At 39.7% G+C, this 16,313-nt stretch overlaps 1 protein-coding gene across 1 annotated transcript in view; it reads right to left on the reverse strand.

The window, feature by feature from the left end:
• Positions 1 to 243: 243 nt before the first annotated feature.
• Positions 244 to 16,313, reverse strand: part of LOC121328332 (protein bassoon-like) — a 36,009-nt gene continuing 19,939 nt past the window's right edge. Inside the window, exon 3 of the mRNA XM_041272951.1 lies at positions 244 to 1,302. Coding sequence (XP_041128885.1) covers positions 244 to 1,302 — 1,059 coding nt within the window. The remainder of the gene's footprint in view (positions 1,303 to 16,313) is intronic.

Genomic DNA, 16,313 nt, shown 5'->3' on the forward strand with positions numbered 1-16,313 from the left:
GTCTATAATAAGTTTAATAAGGTATCAAAACACTCCAAGAAGTACCAGGAAATACTGTATCTAAGAACCTGTTCTCTGCTATCAGACCATCAGAAACACCACAAGCTGTTTTTTCTTTGTTTAATAAAAACAGGAATGATCAGTTATAATGATTATTATTAAGACTCCAGCCAATTGATTTAAAAATAATATTTTTTAAAATTATTTATTTATTTATTTTTAAGCATTCGAAATCCAGCTGAATCAAGTTGGCTGCCCTTTACTGCCAAGTGACTCAATTTTCTTGTCCCTGCACTTTGGAACAAACCTTTGGAACTTTGGAGATCCTAATGCCGCCAAGCACACTGTGGCCAGGGATGACAGAAAGCCACTCTCTCTTACCTGCACCAGATGTGGGGTCGGGTTGAAGCCACACAAGTTGCACACCTGTATGTGACACTGCGTGCAGGAGTTGTAGTTGGGTGGTTGCCCAGAGCCCACGTTCAGTTCAGTTTTACACAGAGGGCACGTCACTTTGGGGTTCTCCGGTTCCTTGGGCTTGGGTGCCGGCTCCTGCCTTGCTTGCTGTTGTTCTGGCTGATGTTGCGTCTTTTGTTGGGGTGCTTGATGTTGCTGTTGCTGTGGTTTTTGCTGCTGCTGCTGCTGAGCAGGGCTGCTACCAGGCTTTCCCTGGGTGGCTGCTGCTGGAGGTGCCTGGGCTTTGGGGGCAGAAGCGGAACTTGCATCACTGAACACCACCCTGGAAGCCACCTTGGCAGGAGACGGCTGGGGGGACGCTGTGGGCTGGGGGTCCGCTGAAATGAGAGTGCTAGCTTGATTCAACAGCGAGGCCCCAAACCCAAACAGCTTCCCAGTTATGCCATCTTGCGCTGGTTCCTGAGGTCCACCGGGCGCCCTGGCCGGGGAGCTTCCGACTCCTCGGTTCTGGTCTGGTTTCGCCAAACTCTGGCTGGGTGCCATCCCTTGGGGGACCCTACTCCCAGGGGGCTCCTGATTAGCCTGACCCTGGTTGGATGGCCCTCGCTGGGGAGATTGCTCTGATTTTGGTTGGTGAGGAACGGGCCCCTCATGTGGCCCAGTTTGACTGACCGATGTGGGGCCAGCTTGCTTCTGCTGCCCTGATGCAGGCTGGGAGGGTTGGGCCTGAGGCTTGGCCTGAGTCTGGGGCTGGGGCTGTGGCTGGGGTTTGGCTTGGTGGGAGGGCGAGTGGATCTGCTGCTGGCTCTTGGATTGTGGAGTGGTGATCATGTCAATTCCTAAAGCCCTCTGCATCTGACAGTTCAGACACAGCCACTCCTGGACCTGGAGAGAAAACAAGAACAGTGTCTTAATCATCAGGGTTAAAGAACCGCAGTGTGAGAGAACTGCACTCCACTTTATCAATGACTTTCAATATACACCTGCCCCTCCCCTCCAAGTGAATACTAGAGTCTGAGTGGAAACTCATCCCTTTCTCAATAAGAGATTAAGCCCACTGACATAACTTACACTTGCAGTACTAGGGAGCCGAGCATCGATGCACTAAGGCTTAGCAGTGTGCACCCACGCCAGCACGACTGCTTTACAAACAAATACTGATCTGCTTTAATTTATTGGGTACTCCTGTGTGTAATGTGCAGGACAGACTGAATAAACTCAGTGGCAGACCTTGCAAGCCTCATGTCCCGTCCACATTCCTGCCAGTTATCAGAGCTGGGGTCAGACAGCCATGCAAACAATGGGGGTTGATGCATTCTGGAATGGTTTAGATAGTCAGGTATCACTGAAAGCAAGTACAATGCTCATAATGGCAATATACTGTATGAGCAACAGAAATATCTTATTAGAGATCATCAACAGACACAGCAGCCAGACACTTCTTAATGAATCGTTAAACCGGATGAATAAGAAATCAACGAAAGGTGTGCATACAGGTCTCCTCTCAAGGTACACAACTGCTGCCAGTTGCTTATTAAAATATACATTGCATTGACAGCTAATTATCTCCTTTAAATGGATATATTTATGCTATTGTAGGTTCATGATGACAGCAGTGTTTGTATACCGTTTTGTTTTATTTGTGTTGCTCAGTAATTTGTGAGTCACAAAAGGTGATGAAGGGGATTAGATGTTGAATATATGAATATATGTTGAATGTATGTGAATTTATATCAGTGGATTTCGCTCTGACCTGTCTGTCAACGACCCTGAAAGCCCTTTGAAAACCATTTGGATGTATTCTGCTTTCTAGTGTTAGTGTATATCACGTACTCAACCAAAACCAGGGACCGAGAGGTACATAAGAGACAGCAGGGTGTCCATTAAAACATCATTAAATGAACATTGAACTGGGACGACTGTTAAAGCTGTGTACGAATCAAATGCACATTACCCAGACGATCCATCTCAGTCCCCACGAGCCCCTCTGTGCATTTCAATCAGCGACAGGTAAGTTAGCCTCAGGTCCCTGGAGGTTAATAAAACATAACAGCTGTTCCAGAAACCCTTTAGCGGGATCACACTGTGTATGAAAGTGACATTAAATGGACTGTGGACCTCAGATCTCAATGGTCTTAATAGGCACATGGGCATCAGGAAAATTTTCAGGAATATATCTGCAGGTATATAAAAAAAAGCTAATAAAAATGCAGTAAACAAACTAATGTATTATATGTGTATGTGTGTATGTATATATATATATATATATATATATATATATATATATATATATATATATATATATATATATATATATATACACACTGTATATATATACTGTATATATATATATATATGTGACTGTATATATATACTGTATATATATATACACACACACAAATGAGACATTCCTTCCTTGGCCTAATTATCTTGTGTGGGAATCTCTGACACACTTAATACTGGGCTAGTTTGTAACTACTGCACTGCACCTAGACGCAACCAGCGCAAATTATCTTAATAAATCCGTCAAAGCCACAGTGAGAGCTCTGTTTCACTGGGGTTCAGGCTCTAGCACTGGACGGATATTCTAGAGTAGCAGTAAGGAATATCAGACATGTGGCCTGCAGCCCTAACCCTGCTTCGTTTCTCCTCATCTACCCCTTATCGAGCTGGCCTTATACCTGCTCTGAGTCATAGCAGCACAGCCTGCCGCGCATGCCCTGGGGGGAGGTGTGTTTTTTCTGTTTAGAGCGGTTTAGGGTCAGCAATGATTTCGTGTTTGCAGGCCGGCCTAGTGGCTGTAACACAGTCTTGGAAAAGGACAAAGGGGAACATAACTTGAAAACATAAAATGCCCAATTACGTTTGAAGAAGCTGTACGTTAAAGAAATAGAGTACAAGATACTGGAACACTAAATCTATCCACTGTACCACTATTCTAGTGACTCCTCCTTCTGCCCTGCTGCCCCAGAGTGTCCTATTCTACCCACTGCTGTCCAGTGTTTGAAATACCCCACGATGGAGGTTGGCTTCCAGTTTTTTTTTTTTTTTCACTGCAGATAATTTTTTTGTATTTATGTTGTTCGCAGTGGTGTGGCAATGGTATATGCAAGTAAACAGCTTCTACTCTCCTGTGATATTGCAAACCCTGGGTTAAAGACAAGATATTTTAACGGTGAGCGTCTCTGTGTTGTGTTGCTGAGAGCTCTCAGTCAGAACTGTGGCCACTTCACTGCAGGCTGCGTTTGTGTGTGTGAGTGTTCTGAGATTGGTTGTTTATGTTCTGTCAATGTTCTGTTGTTAGGCCCACTGGACTTGCAAGGCTGTGCTAGGAGCCTTCATCACTGTCTGCGAAAGGACGCTCACAGAACTGTTCAAGTGAAGTGCACTGTCGGGTCTGTGACTGTTCACCTGAGAGGGGAAATAACTGTATGGGGGGGACGGGGGGGGGGGGGGGGGGGGGGGGGGGGAGGGGGGGGGGGGGGGGGGGGGGGGGGGGAGCTCTGGTTGACTGAGGGCCAATAACAATGTATCTGTTCATCTAAAGCTGTTCAATCTATCTGCTCAACTCCACTACCCACTTTTACCTACTTTTTTATTTACCACTACACCACGGGTTGTTCGGTTTTGTTTTGGTAGCGCAAAAGCTCCATAGGGGAGCCAGCAGTGTTAGTACCTGGATTTAATTCCACATATTTATTAGCAGACGCCTTTACACAGGTTGTATACAAAAAATACATATCAAGAATTACAGTGCAATTAAGAGCAAGATACAAAATACATCGACTTCAGTCCTAATAAGAGCAAATACAAAAGCAGAGCAGATAACTGTGTTGATAGTTACATCAGGGTTAATTACGAGTGCAAGTGAAATACAAAATACTACAGATTGGGTTCAGTGCACGATTAAATACAGCAAAATAGGGAGCAGATAAGTACAAGTATTAGTAATGAAGATCTTGGGTACCTATCGATTTGATATGGCAAGCATATAAATATTAGAAAGGGTAATTTTGTACTGTTGTAATATTTTTTCTAAATGATATTTCAATATTTTATTTCTTTATTTTTTAAGTAAGAGCAGGAGCCGGACTGTTTGATTCTCTGTTAATTAGCAGCCATCTGCAAATCCAGAGAAACATTCTCAAGTGCTGTGAGCTGCCTTCGGAAAACGTGAATTCTGCGAACGCACTGTACAGCGCTGTCTCAATTAAGCACAGGTCACCCTAATAGGCAAAACCCTTTGTTCCTTAGTCTGTGTGCATGCCTGTCATGGTGAAACATAACAGCTAGCAATTTAAATGCCAAGTGCTTTTGAAATACCATTAGCCCTTTTTGTTTACGGCCATGCCAGCTCTCTGACAGTATTTGAGAAGACTGCTCTTCTCTTCTGGAGCGTAGGAAGACCATCTGTGTTGGAAACAGCACAGATTATTCAAAAACAAAACATTTTATGATTATATATATAAGATTTTGCCTTGAAAGGACTCAAAGGCTAGGTAGACTTCAACTTGAATCAAACAGCTACAAGCATCTGCAAGCAGAGTTGCTCTAGATGGCAGAATTTTTAACCACTTGCCTTTTCAAGCACATACTCTGGTGACCCTTCATTGCCCTTCTGAAGTATTTCCAGTACAGTAGAAGCAGTGTGTTGGGAATACTTGATACCCTCTGAATTGGCATAACATCTGACTTTATATCTCTTTATAATCCCATGACATGCATAGAACAGTGAGTTTGTTAAAGAGTTTGCATTGAAAATCTCTGGTAAGCCTATCTCTAGTAACTGTAATCTGCAAATTGCAATTAAAAAATACTTTGCAGTTCCTTTCATAGATCCTGGAAAGTGTTACCAGTCCACACTGCTGCCAACCCAACCCCCAAACCCATCCCATTTAAATGCTGGTACTAATCAATTGTATTGACCAGCATTACATGATTAAAACTTGGGTCAGCAAAAACGTCTCATTCCTGCTTGAGCCTTTGAAGTTGGACATCTGCATTAAGAAGTAAATTCAAAAGCACACCCTCCTGTCTTGAGACTGCTGTGTACTCTGCTTTTATAAGAACACAGCTCTTGGCCAATCGAGTGCTCATCATTTTTTAATCCAATAAATCAAAGTTAGACGTGTCAGGGAAGGAATGCTTTAAGCAAATTATATCTTGTCCTCTTAATTATCTTTTAATTATCAGCTTCCTATTGGCCCACAGCAGAACTTGATCATTATAGACCATTGACAACAGCAATGCCCAACAGGATCCAAATGGCAAAGATCAATAACAAGACAAAAATAAGTATCCTACCACTCACTTCCCGAACATTAAATAATTGTCTTTTAATCTTTCTGACTATCTTGACACAGGTCATAAGCTGACAGTGGGGCAATGTGGACTGAGGTGGGAACCTCCCCAAAAAAATCTACGACTCCTACAGCTTGTTGTACAGTCTGCTTTCTTGTTGTCCCCAATGCAAATGCAACGCTACACTTGTAAAAATGCATACATGATATTCTGCCTTAGTTAAGCACTTCAAAATGAAGAGCACAGACCCAACAGCTCCGGCTTTCATGGCAACTATAGCGTGTGCTTCTGCTTTAGTATCTCCAGGGGCGGAAGCACTGCATCATACATCCCGTCGCAAGTTCTAGAATGTGCCAGTTCCCTGTAGGAATTGTGCCTGCAATTATTAATAAGACCAGACTTCAGACTTTCCATAAATTAACAAAGGCAATCAACACCAGCAAAACACTCCGGTGCTGGTGCTGATTGCATTCAAGACCTAAATTTAAACTGCAAACCGTCTGCAACCACAATGAAGCTTGTACTTCTAAATAATGATTAACTTTATAAGACCTGCCTACAGTAAGTGCAGCACAGCTGTTGTGCAAGTCCTCTTCCACATGCAACTTTGTGGTCGTTTTCTTTCCTAAAGGTGATCTGCAGAGGTACAGAGAACCTACACAGCTTTAGGGTTTGTCTGACAGGTACCTGCAATCACATCTCCACATGCACAGTTCTGCTGCCGATCGGTAAATGCAAATTACAATAGAGTGGCCTTAGTTCTGTGGTAAGAGTGTAGAAAATGAAAAGCTTTAATAGCTAAAATGAATTCTTCATGTACATTGGAAGAGTATTAAAAAATACCAAGACAAGGCATTTTTAGTATGGTACAGATTCCATTCAGTACTTCGAACAAGTCAATAATTTGAACAGCAGATTGCTAATTGCATCTTCTTGTATGTGGTACAGGTGGTACTGTATATAGACCCAGGAGGGTAAGGAACAGTCCACAGCAATATCCAGTCTGTCAGTGCACTGTCGTTTGACTAACTGGTTCTGTTTTATTTTTTCAAAGATGGCTGATCAACCGTGAAGCAGAAGAGACAAAAGCCAAAAGTACAGTAGTGAGAGAGTGAAACACTTCAGAGCTCATTTAAACTGTATACTGGTGGGAGAAAGCAGGAAAGGGGTTAGGACTGAAATAAACAAAACCTGTTTACCAGCATGATGCACCAAATATCTCGTTTGATAAAATATCAATAATCAATCTGCAATGTTTAAGTATTATCCCTTATAAAATTTTACCATGGGATTTTTGCAATGTATTTTTGCAGTTTTCTCATGCTTTTCCCATGGCTAGCCTATGCAGGATCAATTTCATTGGAATAGCTGTTATTTCAAAAACATTCTTCTGGAATTCATTACGAATATATTGCTGCCAACGGCATCAAGTTATCTGTGTAAACAGCAAATGTATGTTGAATATAAAAAAACATATTGCAAATATATGAGGTTTTATTTTAATTCACGTTGATTTGCAGCCCTTGGTTTTAAAGCTTAAGTTCAATGGAATCTGAATCTCATGTTACCAAACTTACTAAATCACCTTGACTCACCTTCTCAAGGCATATCAGTAACCCAGTGTATACGCACACAGCACACACACTACCATCAGAAAAAAATATTTCAATGTGTCTGAAAATAGCTAACTTCCTCCTTCCACTATTGTCATTAGTTTTTAGATGAAAGCCTTGCCCCTCGGTGATATTTGGACTGAGTCCTAGGGATAGAGCCAGCTTTCAGGCCTTTTTTCATCAAGCCTGAGCACATAAGCACAGAAGATGATATTGTGCATGCATTATTCAGGGACCCCATATTTAGAATAGCTCCACGCCCCACAGAGGCCTGGCACTTGAATGCTTTAAGTTGATCTGACATGTTTTTTAAAAGTGGTTTCAAAGTTTTCATTCTGTCCTCTCCATGTAGAAACTCGTACTGTCCTCCTAGTGCACCACATTGCTGTAGAGTTGTTAAAGAAGCCTCAAGTCTTTAAATAGGGTGTGAATGGGGTGCAACAGTGTGATGCACCACACTCTGTAATGGGAACATCTCCATAAGTTTGTTTTTTTTATATCAGGACCATAAATATATAAAATAATAATAATCGAGCTAACGAATTGAAGAATAAGAGTGAGGCTCCGTGAATCTGCCTGCACCAGCTGCGTTCATTGATTCCACAGTAATTAAGTTGCAGTTTAAGCAACATTAGCAAGGCAGTAGACAGCAGACAGTAATTACTGTCCCCGTATTGCATAGCGTCAAGACACAGATTCCATCGGGAGCCTGAGCATAAAGACCACCTGTCTATAAATACACTGCGCTCTAATACTTTCAGACTTCTCCTGAGAGCTGTCATTATAAACTGCTGCTGCGAACTTCTATTTGATACATGTATGTAGATTGAAAAACAAAAAGACAAACATTTCGACTGCAAGGTTTACTTTTAAACGTTAAGTGAAACAATACGCCATTGAGGACTATCATTTTCTATTACCACTGAAAAGTTTAAACTGTCACAGTTTTTATCATTATCGATGACTTAATTCACTGGCATCGATAGAAAATAATAATTGATTTTAATATCTCGTCACTCATTGCAGTGTTACTGAACTTAGCAGAGCATTCTACTGAAGCTTATCCAGGTAAATTGCACTGCCTGTACTTGTGCTTATACTTGTACAGACAATGTTTCAACACATGAACTCCGCCGGGAGATGAACAACATGCAGCTCTGCCAAACAAGGCCTTTTTGATTGCTGCATTTCAATCACGTTCAGTAATCTGCCAAACGAGTGCTGAGCAAGGTCAGGTCACTAGACTCCACATCACCAAAGTACTGTATAGCAGTTCAGACCTGATATAATAGAGGAGCAAGGGGAAAACAAAACGACAAACCAACCAGAGTGGATCCCAGTAAACGAAGACTAACACACACTGTGGGCAGCGAGTGACTATTGCTTTGTTTGTATGTTTTTTTTTTGGTTTTTTTCTTGGTTTGATATAAAGTATGCTCACTCTCTGCAGCTGCCTGACCAGTGTGTGAGATGCAGAGAAACAACAGTGCTCTCTCTGGAACTAAAGGTGCTGATCGCTTCTGGCTTTATATTACATTATTCAAAAGCCAGTCTCGCTGTAGCAGCATCTACAATACAGTATACAGTGTACTTCGGGGTTCTTTTTTCTTATTAATTTCTTTCTTTGTAATACTATTTATCTGTATAACATACAAGTAATTAAAGTATATTGTAATACAAGGATACACCATTGCTGTTTTTGTTTTCAATACAGTAACTGTATTTTTATAGAACTGTGTTTTTGTGCTTCTTATCAGATTTTAATTACATACTAATCACATCACAATTACAAGAAAACTGGTTGATTTTCACTGCTTGTACTTAAATAAATACCATGTGTCATTAAAAAGAAAGAGTTGCCCATATACTCCTGTTAATGGGCTGGAATTACATTGGCTTTATGGTCAATCAAAATATCAATTTGAGGATAAAGAGAGGCAGTGAGAGTGGAAGGTCTCAACAGTGGGGTGCAGCAGTAACCCCAGGTGTTCTGAAGCTAGCTCAATGGGTTCTGTCCAATCCATAAGAGGAGAAAGGTCCTCTCTCCTCACATGTCATCAGACTAATGTCAAGAGGAAAAGCACGTGGCGTGTGTCAGAGGCAGAGATGCAGATCTCTTTGTATCCTGGCACCCGCATCGTACGCGCCAGCCCCAACCGCTTTGCTGGGAAGGACCCTAGAGAAGCTCAGCATATTAAATCTCCAAGGTTATTTTTAGACTAGAAATTTCAAAACGTACTGCCCTGTCAGCACATGTGCCAAGATAGGCCAGAGGCGTCCCAACCCAGCACTGCTACTGAACATTACTAATCTGCATTTATTCTTATTACCAAGAATCATTAAAATGCACGTCCGCACCCTGGTATATCAACATCTAAGTAATAGGTTGGTGACAAGTATTAGTGTAAAAAGTGAGAGTAATTTTAATATAATTCATAGTAACCTACAGCAGTTTACAGACTTAATACAGGGAAAGAGCTCTTATCATGCTCATCCATAAATGGAACCACAGAAGATGCAGATCAGAATAATAAAAGTCAAGAGCCCTGGCAAAGGTGACTCCTGACACAACTCACAGCCTGTGACCTTTACATTTCCTTTGTTTCTTTCCAGTTCCTAACATACAACAAAAAAATGTTAAATCTCATGCCTTCGATCCACGATTACATTTCACATTTATAGAATGAACTCAGTTGGATTTTTATTAATATGATAAGTTCTTATTCTCTGTAATAATTGTTATATGTGTACAGTTTATGTTCAAATTGATATGTAACATTTATACAGCTTAAAAATATGGTAAACAGTAATTTACCACCATTGTAACATTATTATGAGATAATTAAGATTAAACAATAACAAACAAGGAAATAGCCATTACTCAGTGTTCAAGGGTCATATTACATTGTAGACCGATATACAACATTGCCACAACTTATAAACATCTTAGTTTACAGCTGATGGCCTAATACAGAACGAAAGTAATATTTACCACATCTGGACGAATTCTCCCAGCCAAATTAGAATGGTGCTTGCTGGTTGAGGAAAACGCAATTAACTGATCTCTCACTTTGCTTTATATAGCCTCTGTCTCAGCCGTTGGGTGTGGATGCTGTTTGGGTGCGGTTACCTTCAGGGACTGACATTCCTACTCTTCTGTCACCTGGCCTTCACCTGTATATGATCATGCAAGTTCTCCACGGAGCCAGTGCCCGGGGTGCAGAGCCTCAATCGGTCGCTCAGACTCCCTTCCACCAAATGGAAACATATTGTTTGGCACACAGGGCTGCACCCAAGCCGATTATTCAAAGCAGAGGTTTTTATAAATGAATAATGTGTTTTCAAACATATACACACACATTATCATTAGAATATAGAAAACTAAGCTTGAAAATATATCTTAACTGGGGGCATGGAGTGACATTTAGATCAAAGCTAAGGTTGTTGTTTCATTAAAGAAGAAAAAAATGGAAAGACATGGATGGAAAGATACGGAGGGATTATTCATGCAGCGGACCATTTGCATAACGCTTGGGGCTCCTGCCTGCTTTGTAATGGTCTACAGGGAGTTCATTTGGCCTTGGTCTGCAATGGTCGGTGCTATCCTTATTCTTTTTACTGAGCCACCTCAGTGCATCAGCAATCAAACAGCAGTCAGGAAAGCTGTTTGGCTTGACCAAGCTTGCTTCTGAACTAATGCAGAGATGGGGACCACATAGAGGGGTCAAACTTTTCAGTGCAGTATTACTACAAGACAAATAGGATAAACAAAATGAATGAGAACTGGTCCCTGAGACCATTTTTTTTAATGTTTTGTATTATTATTATTATTATTATTTCCAAATCAGAGCCATCTAATTTCCAGAACCATGGCAGAGTCTTTGTAAATTGCAGCAGTTGCAGCAAAATGGGCTTCACAGATGGAAATGATAGCAAGGAGACAGGTATATGAATAAAGCACAGTATTATACTGTACATAGCATTATGAAATTCAATCAGTACACAAAGTAAATGCTCATGTTTTCCATTAAAATGATAGCGGTCAGCACTCAAGTACAAATGGTTACAAGTTAATTGCAGTCAATCTATCAACCGGCAACTAAAAAAATATAACATGCAACATGTATACAAGCATACACGTGCCTCAAACGTGAAGACAAACAACACACGTGCACATATGTACCCTATCTCTCTCTCTCTCTGCACTCTCCCTGTTCTCAACTGAGCCTGTCGAGTGAGTTGCTGATCAATGCAATTTGTGACAGTGGATTTGTTTTGTTTTAAATGGGGCCAGAGAAGATCAGAAGAACTTACTTCAGTGAAGCTCAAATGGCAAACCAGATATTGAGATTTGAAGATATTTATATTATCCAATTCTGTATCACTAACTTCAGAAGCTGCTCAGTTGCATCCCCGTGGGTCATCTGCAGACTCTTCATTTGTTTAATGTTTCTTATCTCTGTCTTCCAATTGAAGTTGAGGCTTTTTACTGAGAAAATATGAGCCGCTGCAAAGCAAAACTTTCATCATGAATTCATTTATTTGATTTCATCAGGGATAAAAAAGAAAACCCCTCAAGCTGAATTATCCCTTTTAAACGGCTGCCATGAATGCCTTTCTACACACTTCCTAAAACACGTGTATTAAATGCATTGTAGTTGCATTGTACTGTACTAACATAGTACTTACATTGTAATTGCAACATCCTATAACTGAAAGGATAACTGCTAAATATGAATGTATGGTTTATAGTTATTAATTGAAACAAACAACAATAAAGACTATTAAGAACACATTATTATAGCACATATTATTTTCTATTTTATGGCTTCTCCTTGTATGTTTCCATATTTTCCAGACACCATTCGGTACTGGAGTCTGACAATTATATTGATTTAACAGTCAGAGAAACCTGCACAGCAATATTTAGTGTTGCAAAGTGTACAGCAGGGAATGCAAGAAGACTGGCCTGAAACAAGTTGAAGACTGGCCTGAAAGCAGCTGTCACTAAATCAGGGAGCAGTCCGTGCAGCGTGGTGATGCACCAGCACAGCATGAGGACTTTGCAGCTGGATCAGCCGCTGCCATGAGAATATGAGAAAGCCTCCTTCACAAAACATCTGCAAGGAATCATTTGAGATTCCACAGTACCTATTCAAGTCTTTTTTTTATCAGTGTGCAAGATTCCTTTCTGTTCTCTCTGTAAAATGCTTTCTTGCAAAACGTTTAAATGAATTATTCCTTGTGTTACCCTCACCAGAGCTGTCCTTGTGCAGTTAAAATGCAAGTGTTTTTTATTATTTATTTTTTTTATAAAGTCTCTGATTCATATCACATACAAACATGCTCAGATGCAACTTTAAGTCCAGCAGCCCTTGTCTTAATGTTGGGCAGTTTCTAAGTGAATGTATAACTACTTACAGAACTGTCAATAGGACATTTTTGTTATTTAGGCTGGTTTTAAAAAGCCACAAATTCTACATGCTGCTAAATTTCCAACATCTTTTTTTCAAATGCAAAAAAAAAGAAACATTTCTCATTGCAAAAATGTCCACTTTTGCAAACTGTAGTTGCTGCTAACATTTCTTGTTTTCAAGCACATACAGGTTATTCCTTAATCACAATAAGAGCTCTACAGATTGAGACATAAATATACATTCAGAACAAAATAGGAACTCCACGTTTATCCACGTTTTCATATTTTGTGTGTATCTGGTGGGAGGAAAGAAAGCTCTGGTGAGCCCTAAAGAGTTCTTTAAACTACTTCAACCAAAAACAAAGAAAAATAAATGGTACATACAAGGTACATTTTTTATTTAGACTCGTAAAATATAAAGTCACAGCACAGTGACTATCCTGTACGTTAAACTTTTAACAAACCAGGACAGGCATCTTGACAAATGGTGCTGGCTACCGATTGCTCCGTGCTTTTATTTATAGCTCCTTTAAGGGAGGTTGACAAATGGATTGTGATTCTTGCTGACTAGTCAGTTAACACAAACAAAAAAACCAACAGTCGTCTTCAAAGCGACAGTAAATTGATGACCCACAGTGGGCAAAAAACAGTCGGTAAACTCCAACCTCCAAAACACACTAAAAACTATTTTTTTAGGTCTTGTGACCTTAAGATGGAGGATTACTAAATGTAGTGTTTTTTCAATCATGTTTCAGGTCATTGGAGAGCTCCCATTCTATCCGCAGAGTTTAATTATTCACGTGGGGGTTTAATTGCCCTAGATTAATGCCAGCTTTGGAAAGCAAGAGAAGGTTAATTTCATACAAAATCTGTGTCAATCTGCAAATCACCCAAACAGACACACAAACTGAATTTACAAACACGCCTGCTTTTTTCAGAGTTATTATTGAAGTCTTAGGCTCAATGCTTCATGCAATACACAAAGTGGATGCCACACAGCTTGGGTGAAATATACTGCATCATGTACGTCTTGTATGATATGCAGAATGTCATTCCTATAACTTCTGCACGTTACAAAGTGATTACAAAGTATGGTAGTATTTACATTTTCACTGGTCTTATTTTGATTTAAGTTAATTCATGTGTAGGGTGTTTCTTATTGCTTGAAAACTAATATAATATATTTGAGCTGTTCATATATCTATTTATTTTCTTAGTAATAATATGTTTTTTTAATTGGGAAAACAAGTATTGTATAAGGGATTTAATCTTTGAAAAAAATGTATTTCACCATCTTGGAAAAAATGTGATTGTTAGCTGGGGATCAAATCTGTAATTAAACACTTTTTCAAAATAGTTTGTCTCTGAGTCAGAGGGAGGAAGCGCTACTACCAACAGAGCACAAATTAAAACAATTCAACCAATTTAAACTAAATCAAGCACATGCTGTGACTATATATCATAGAAAGGAAAAAATAACAACTGCAGTATTCATTGTAGTATTGTAGTATTGCGGTATATTGAGAATCAAGGCTAAACAAATGCTAAACAAATACTTCTGCTAGAACAACTGCTTGCATGTTAATGGCAGTGGAAATGGGTTTCAATAAAATGGTCTCCATGCAGAGTATTGCAAATGGTCTCCAAATTGACTGACAGAGAGTGCTCTTAATGGTACGCTGGCATTGATATGGAATTGGTCAAAATGAAGGAAGTCAGTTCACTGCACAAATAAACAGTATTAATGAAACAAATGTTGGGTAACTTCAAATAATGACCGCAAATTCATAATACATTCTGGCTGAATATCACTGGAATAACGCCTGAATACCTTGTGCTCTTCCTCTGAGCTCTGAAGTAATTCATTTCTGTATACAGTGAGAATGCACCTGAATATCTTGTGCTCTTCCTCTGAGCTCTGAAGTAATTCATTTCTGTATTCAGTGAGAATGCACCTGAATATCTTGTGCTCTTCCTCTGAGCTCTGAAGTAATTCATTTCTGTATTCAGTCAGAATGCACCTTGGTGCAATACTATGCTTTATGCATGTTTGCTCAATTTAGGATACCTGGACAAGCAAACACTATGTTATGAAGGCTTCTCAGCTTTGTTTCCCATGAGAAAGAAGAGAGAGAAGTCAGCAATCAATAATGGAATGGGTTACCTTGTCATGCTGCTGAAGCAGAATCACTTAGCTCCTTTAAGGCCCATCTTGACAAAGCTCTGAGATGAATCAGCTACTAGGAACTGGACGAGCACAGATGGCCCAACTGCTGTTCTATTGTTTGTAAATTGTCTTATGTTCTTATTGTACAGTTCACTGAAATAAGAGGCAGCTTTACATAGCACTGTTCTACCAATGCTGCCATTAGATCAGAAAGCATCAGAGAATAAGTAGTCATTTCCAGTCCTTATACTGCAGTATTACAACAGAGTAAAGCTTACCAAGCACTCCTTTGATGTATCTCAAAACATTTTATAAGGTACCACACAATTTCACAACTATATAACAAGCGGTTTTACGGTCCAGTAAAAGCTGTTGAAAATACCAGAATATTCTAATCCTCTTTATAGTTTAGCAGGATTGTAATCAAAATACAATCTGATGATTATACAGCTCTATTAATTAAGCACACATATATTTTCCACTTATATTTTCTGTTCAGCAAACTATGTATAGACTAATTTAAACCACCTAACACAATTCGCAACATTTCCCAGAAAAGACTGACAGGTTTTAACAAGTGACATACAACACAGTTACGCAGTGCACCAGAACTTACATCTCCTAAGAAACAGATGGAGCTGTCTTAGACTGGGCAGGGCTGGGGGAGCTGTGAATGTTATTTGGATGAAAATAAGTGAAATGCAACATTTTGTGCAAAATATGATTGCTTTTATAGTAACATTTTGCATTTAGTGTCTCGAATTACTGTCTAGTCACATAGTAGTTACTTCATAAATACTTGTGTGGTTACACAATGTCATGATGCATAGTTACAGTGTACACTGTGAAAATCTTTTTGCATGATATACCTTAGTACACAATTGTATCAGAAAAGGGTTGATCATCAATGAGCCTCTGTATGAGATTAACATAAATAAAAAAAGGCATAAGACTACCTGTGCTTTAAAGGCGATGCTATAAATATCCATGCAGCAATTGAATTGAGATTGCTTCTGACAGATCGAAAGGTCTTATCGGAAAGTCAAAAGGTAGAAGACCAAACAAATGTTAATTCTCAGTTACAGCATCTCCCTATGTGAGTGGTTCTGCTCAGTGCAGTGTTATTGTGCAGAGCCCAAACTATGTTTCATTTACATCAAATAATGCATAAATCATTATTCTTACCCATTTCCAAGCCATGTAGTTTCCCTTCATTTGCCCCAATACAACTATACAATCACTAGCACCCTCCCTGTACAGTAAATAGTCTTCATCTCAACACTTATTCAGCCCTGCTTTCTGTTCTGCGGGGTCCTGACTCCCTCTATAAATTAGTTAAAGCGCGCAATTGAGTTTAAACATGTGTGCAAAAGGTTACCCAGCTTACAAAAGGATTTCA

The sequence above is a fragment of the Polyodon spathula genome, chromosome 16, assembly GCF_017654505.1.
Source record: "Polyodon spathula isolate WHYD16114869_AA chromosome 16, ASM1765450v1, whole genome shotgun sequence".
NCBI lineage: Eukaryota > Metazoa > Chordata > Actinopteri > Acipenseriformes > Polyodontidae > Polyodon > Polyodon spathula.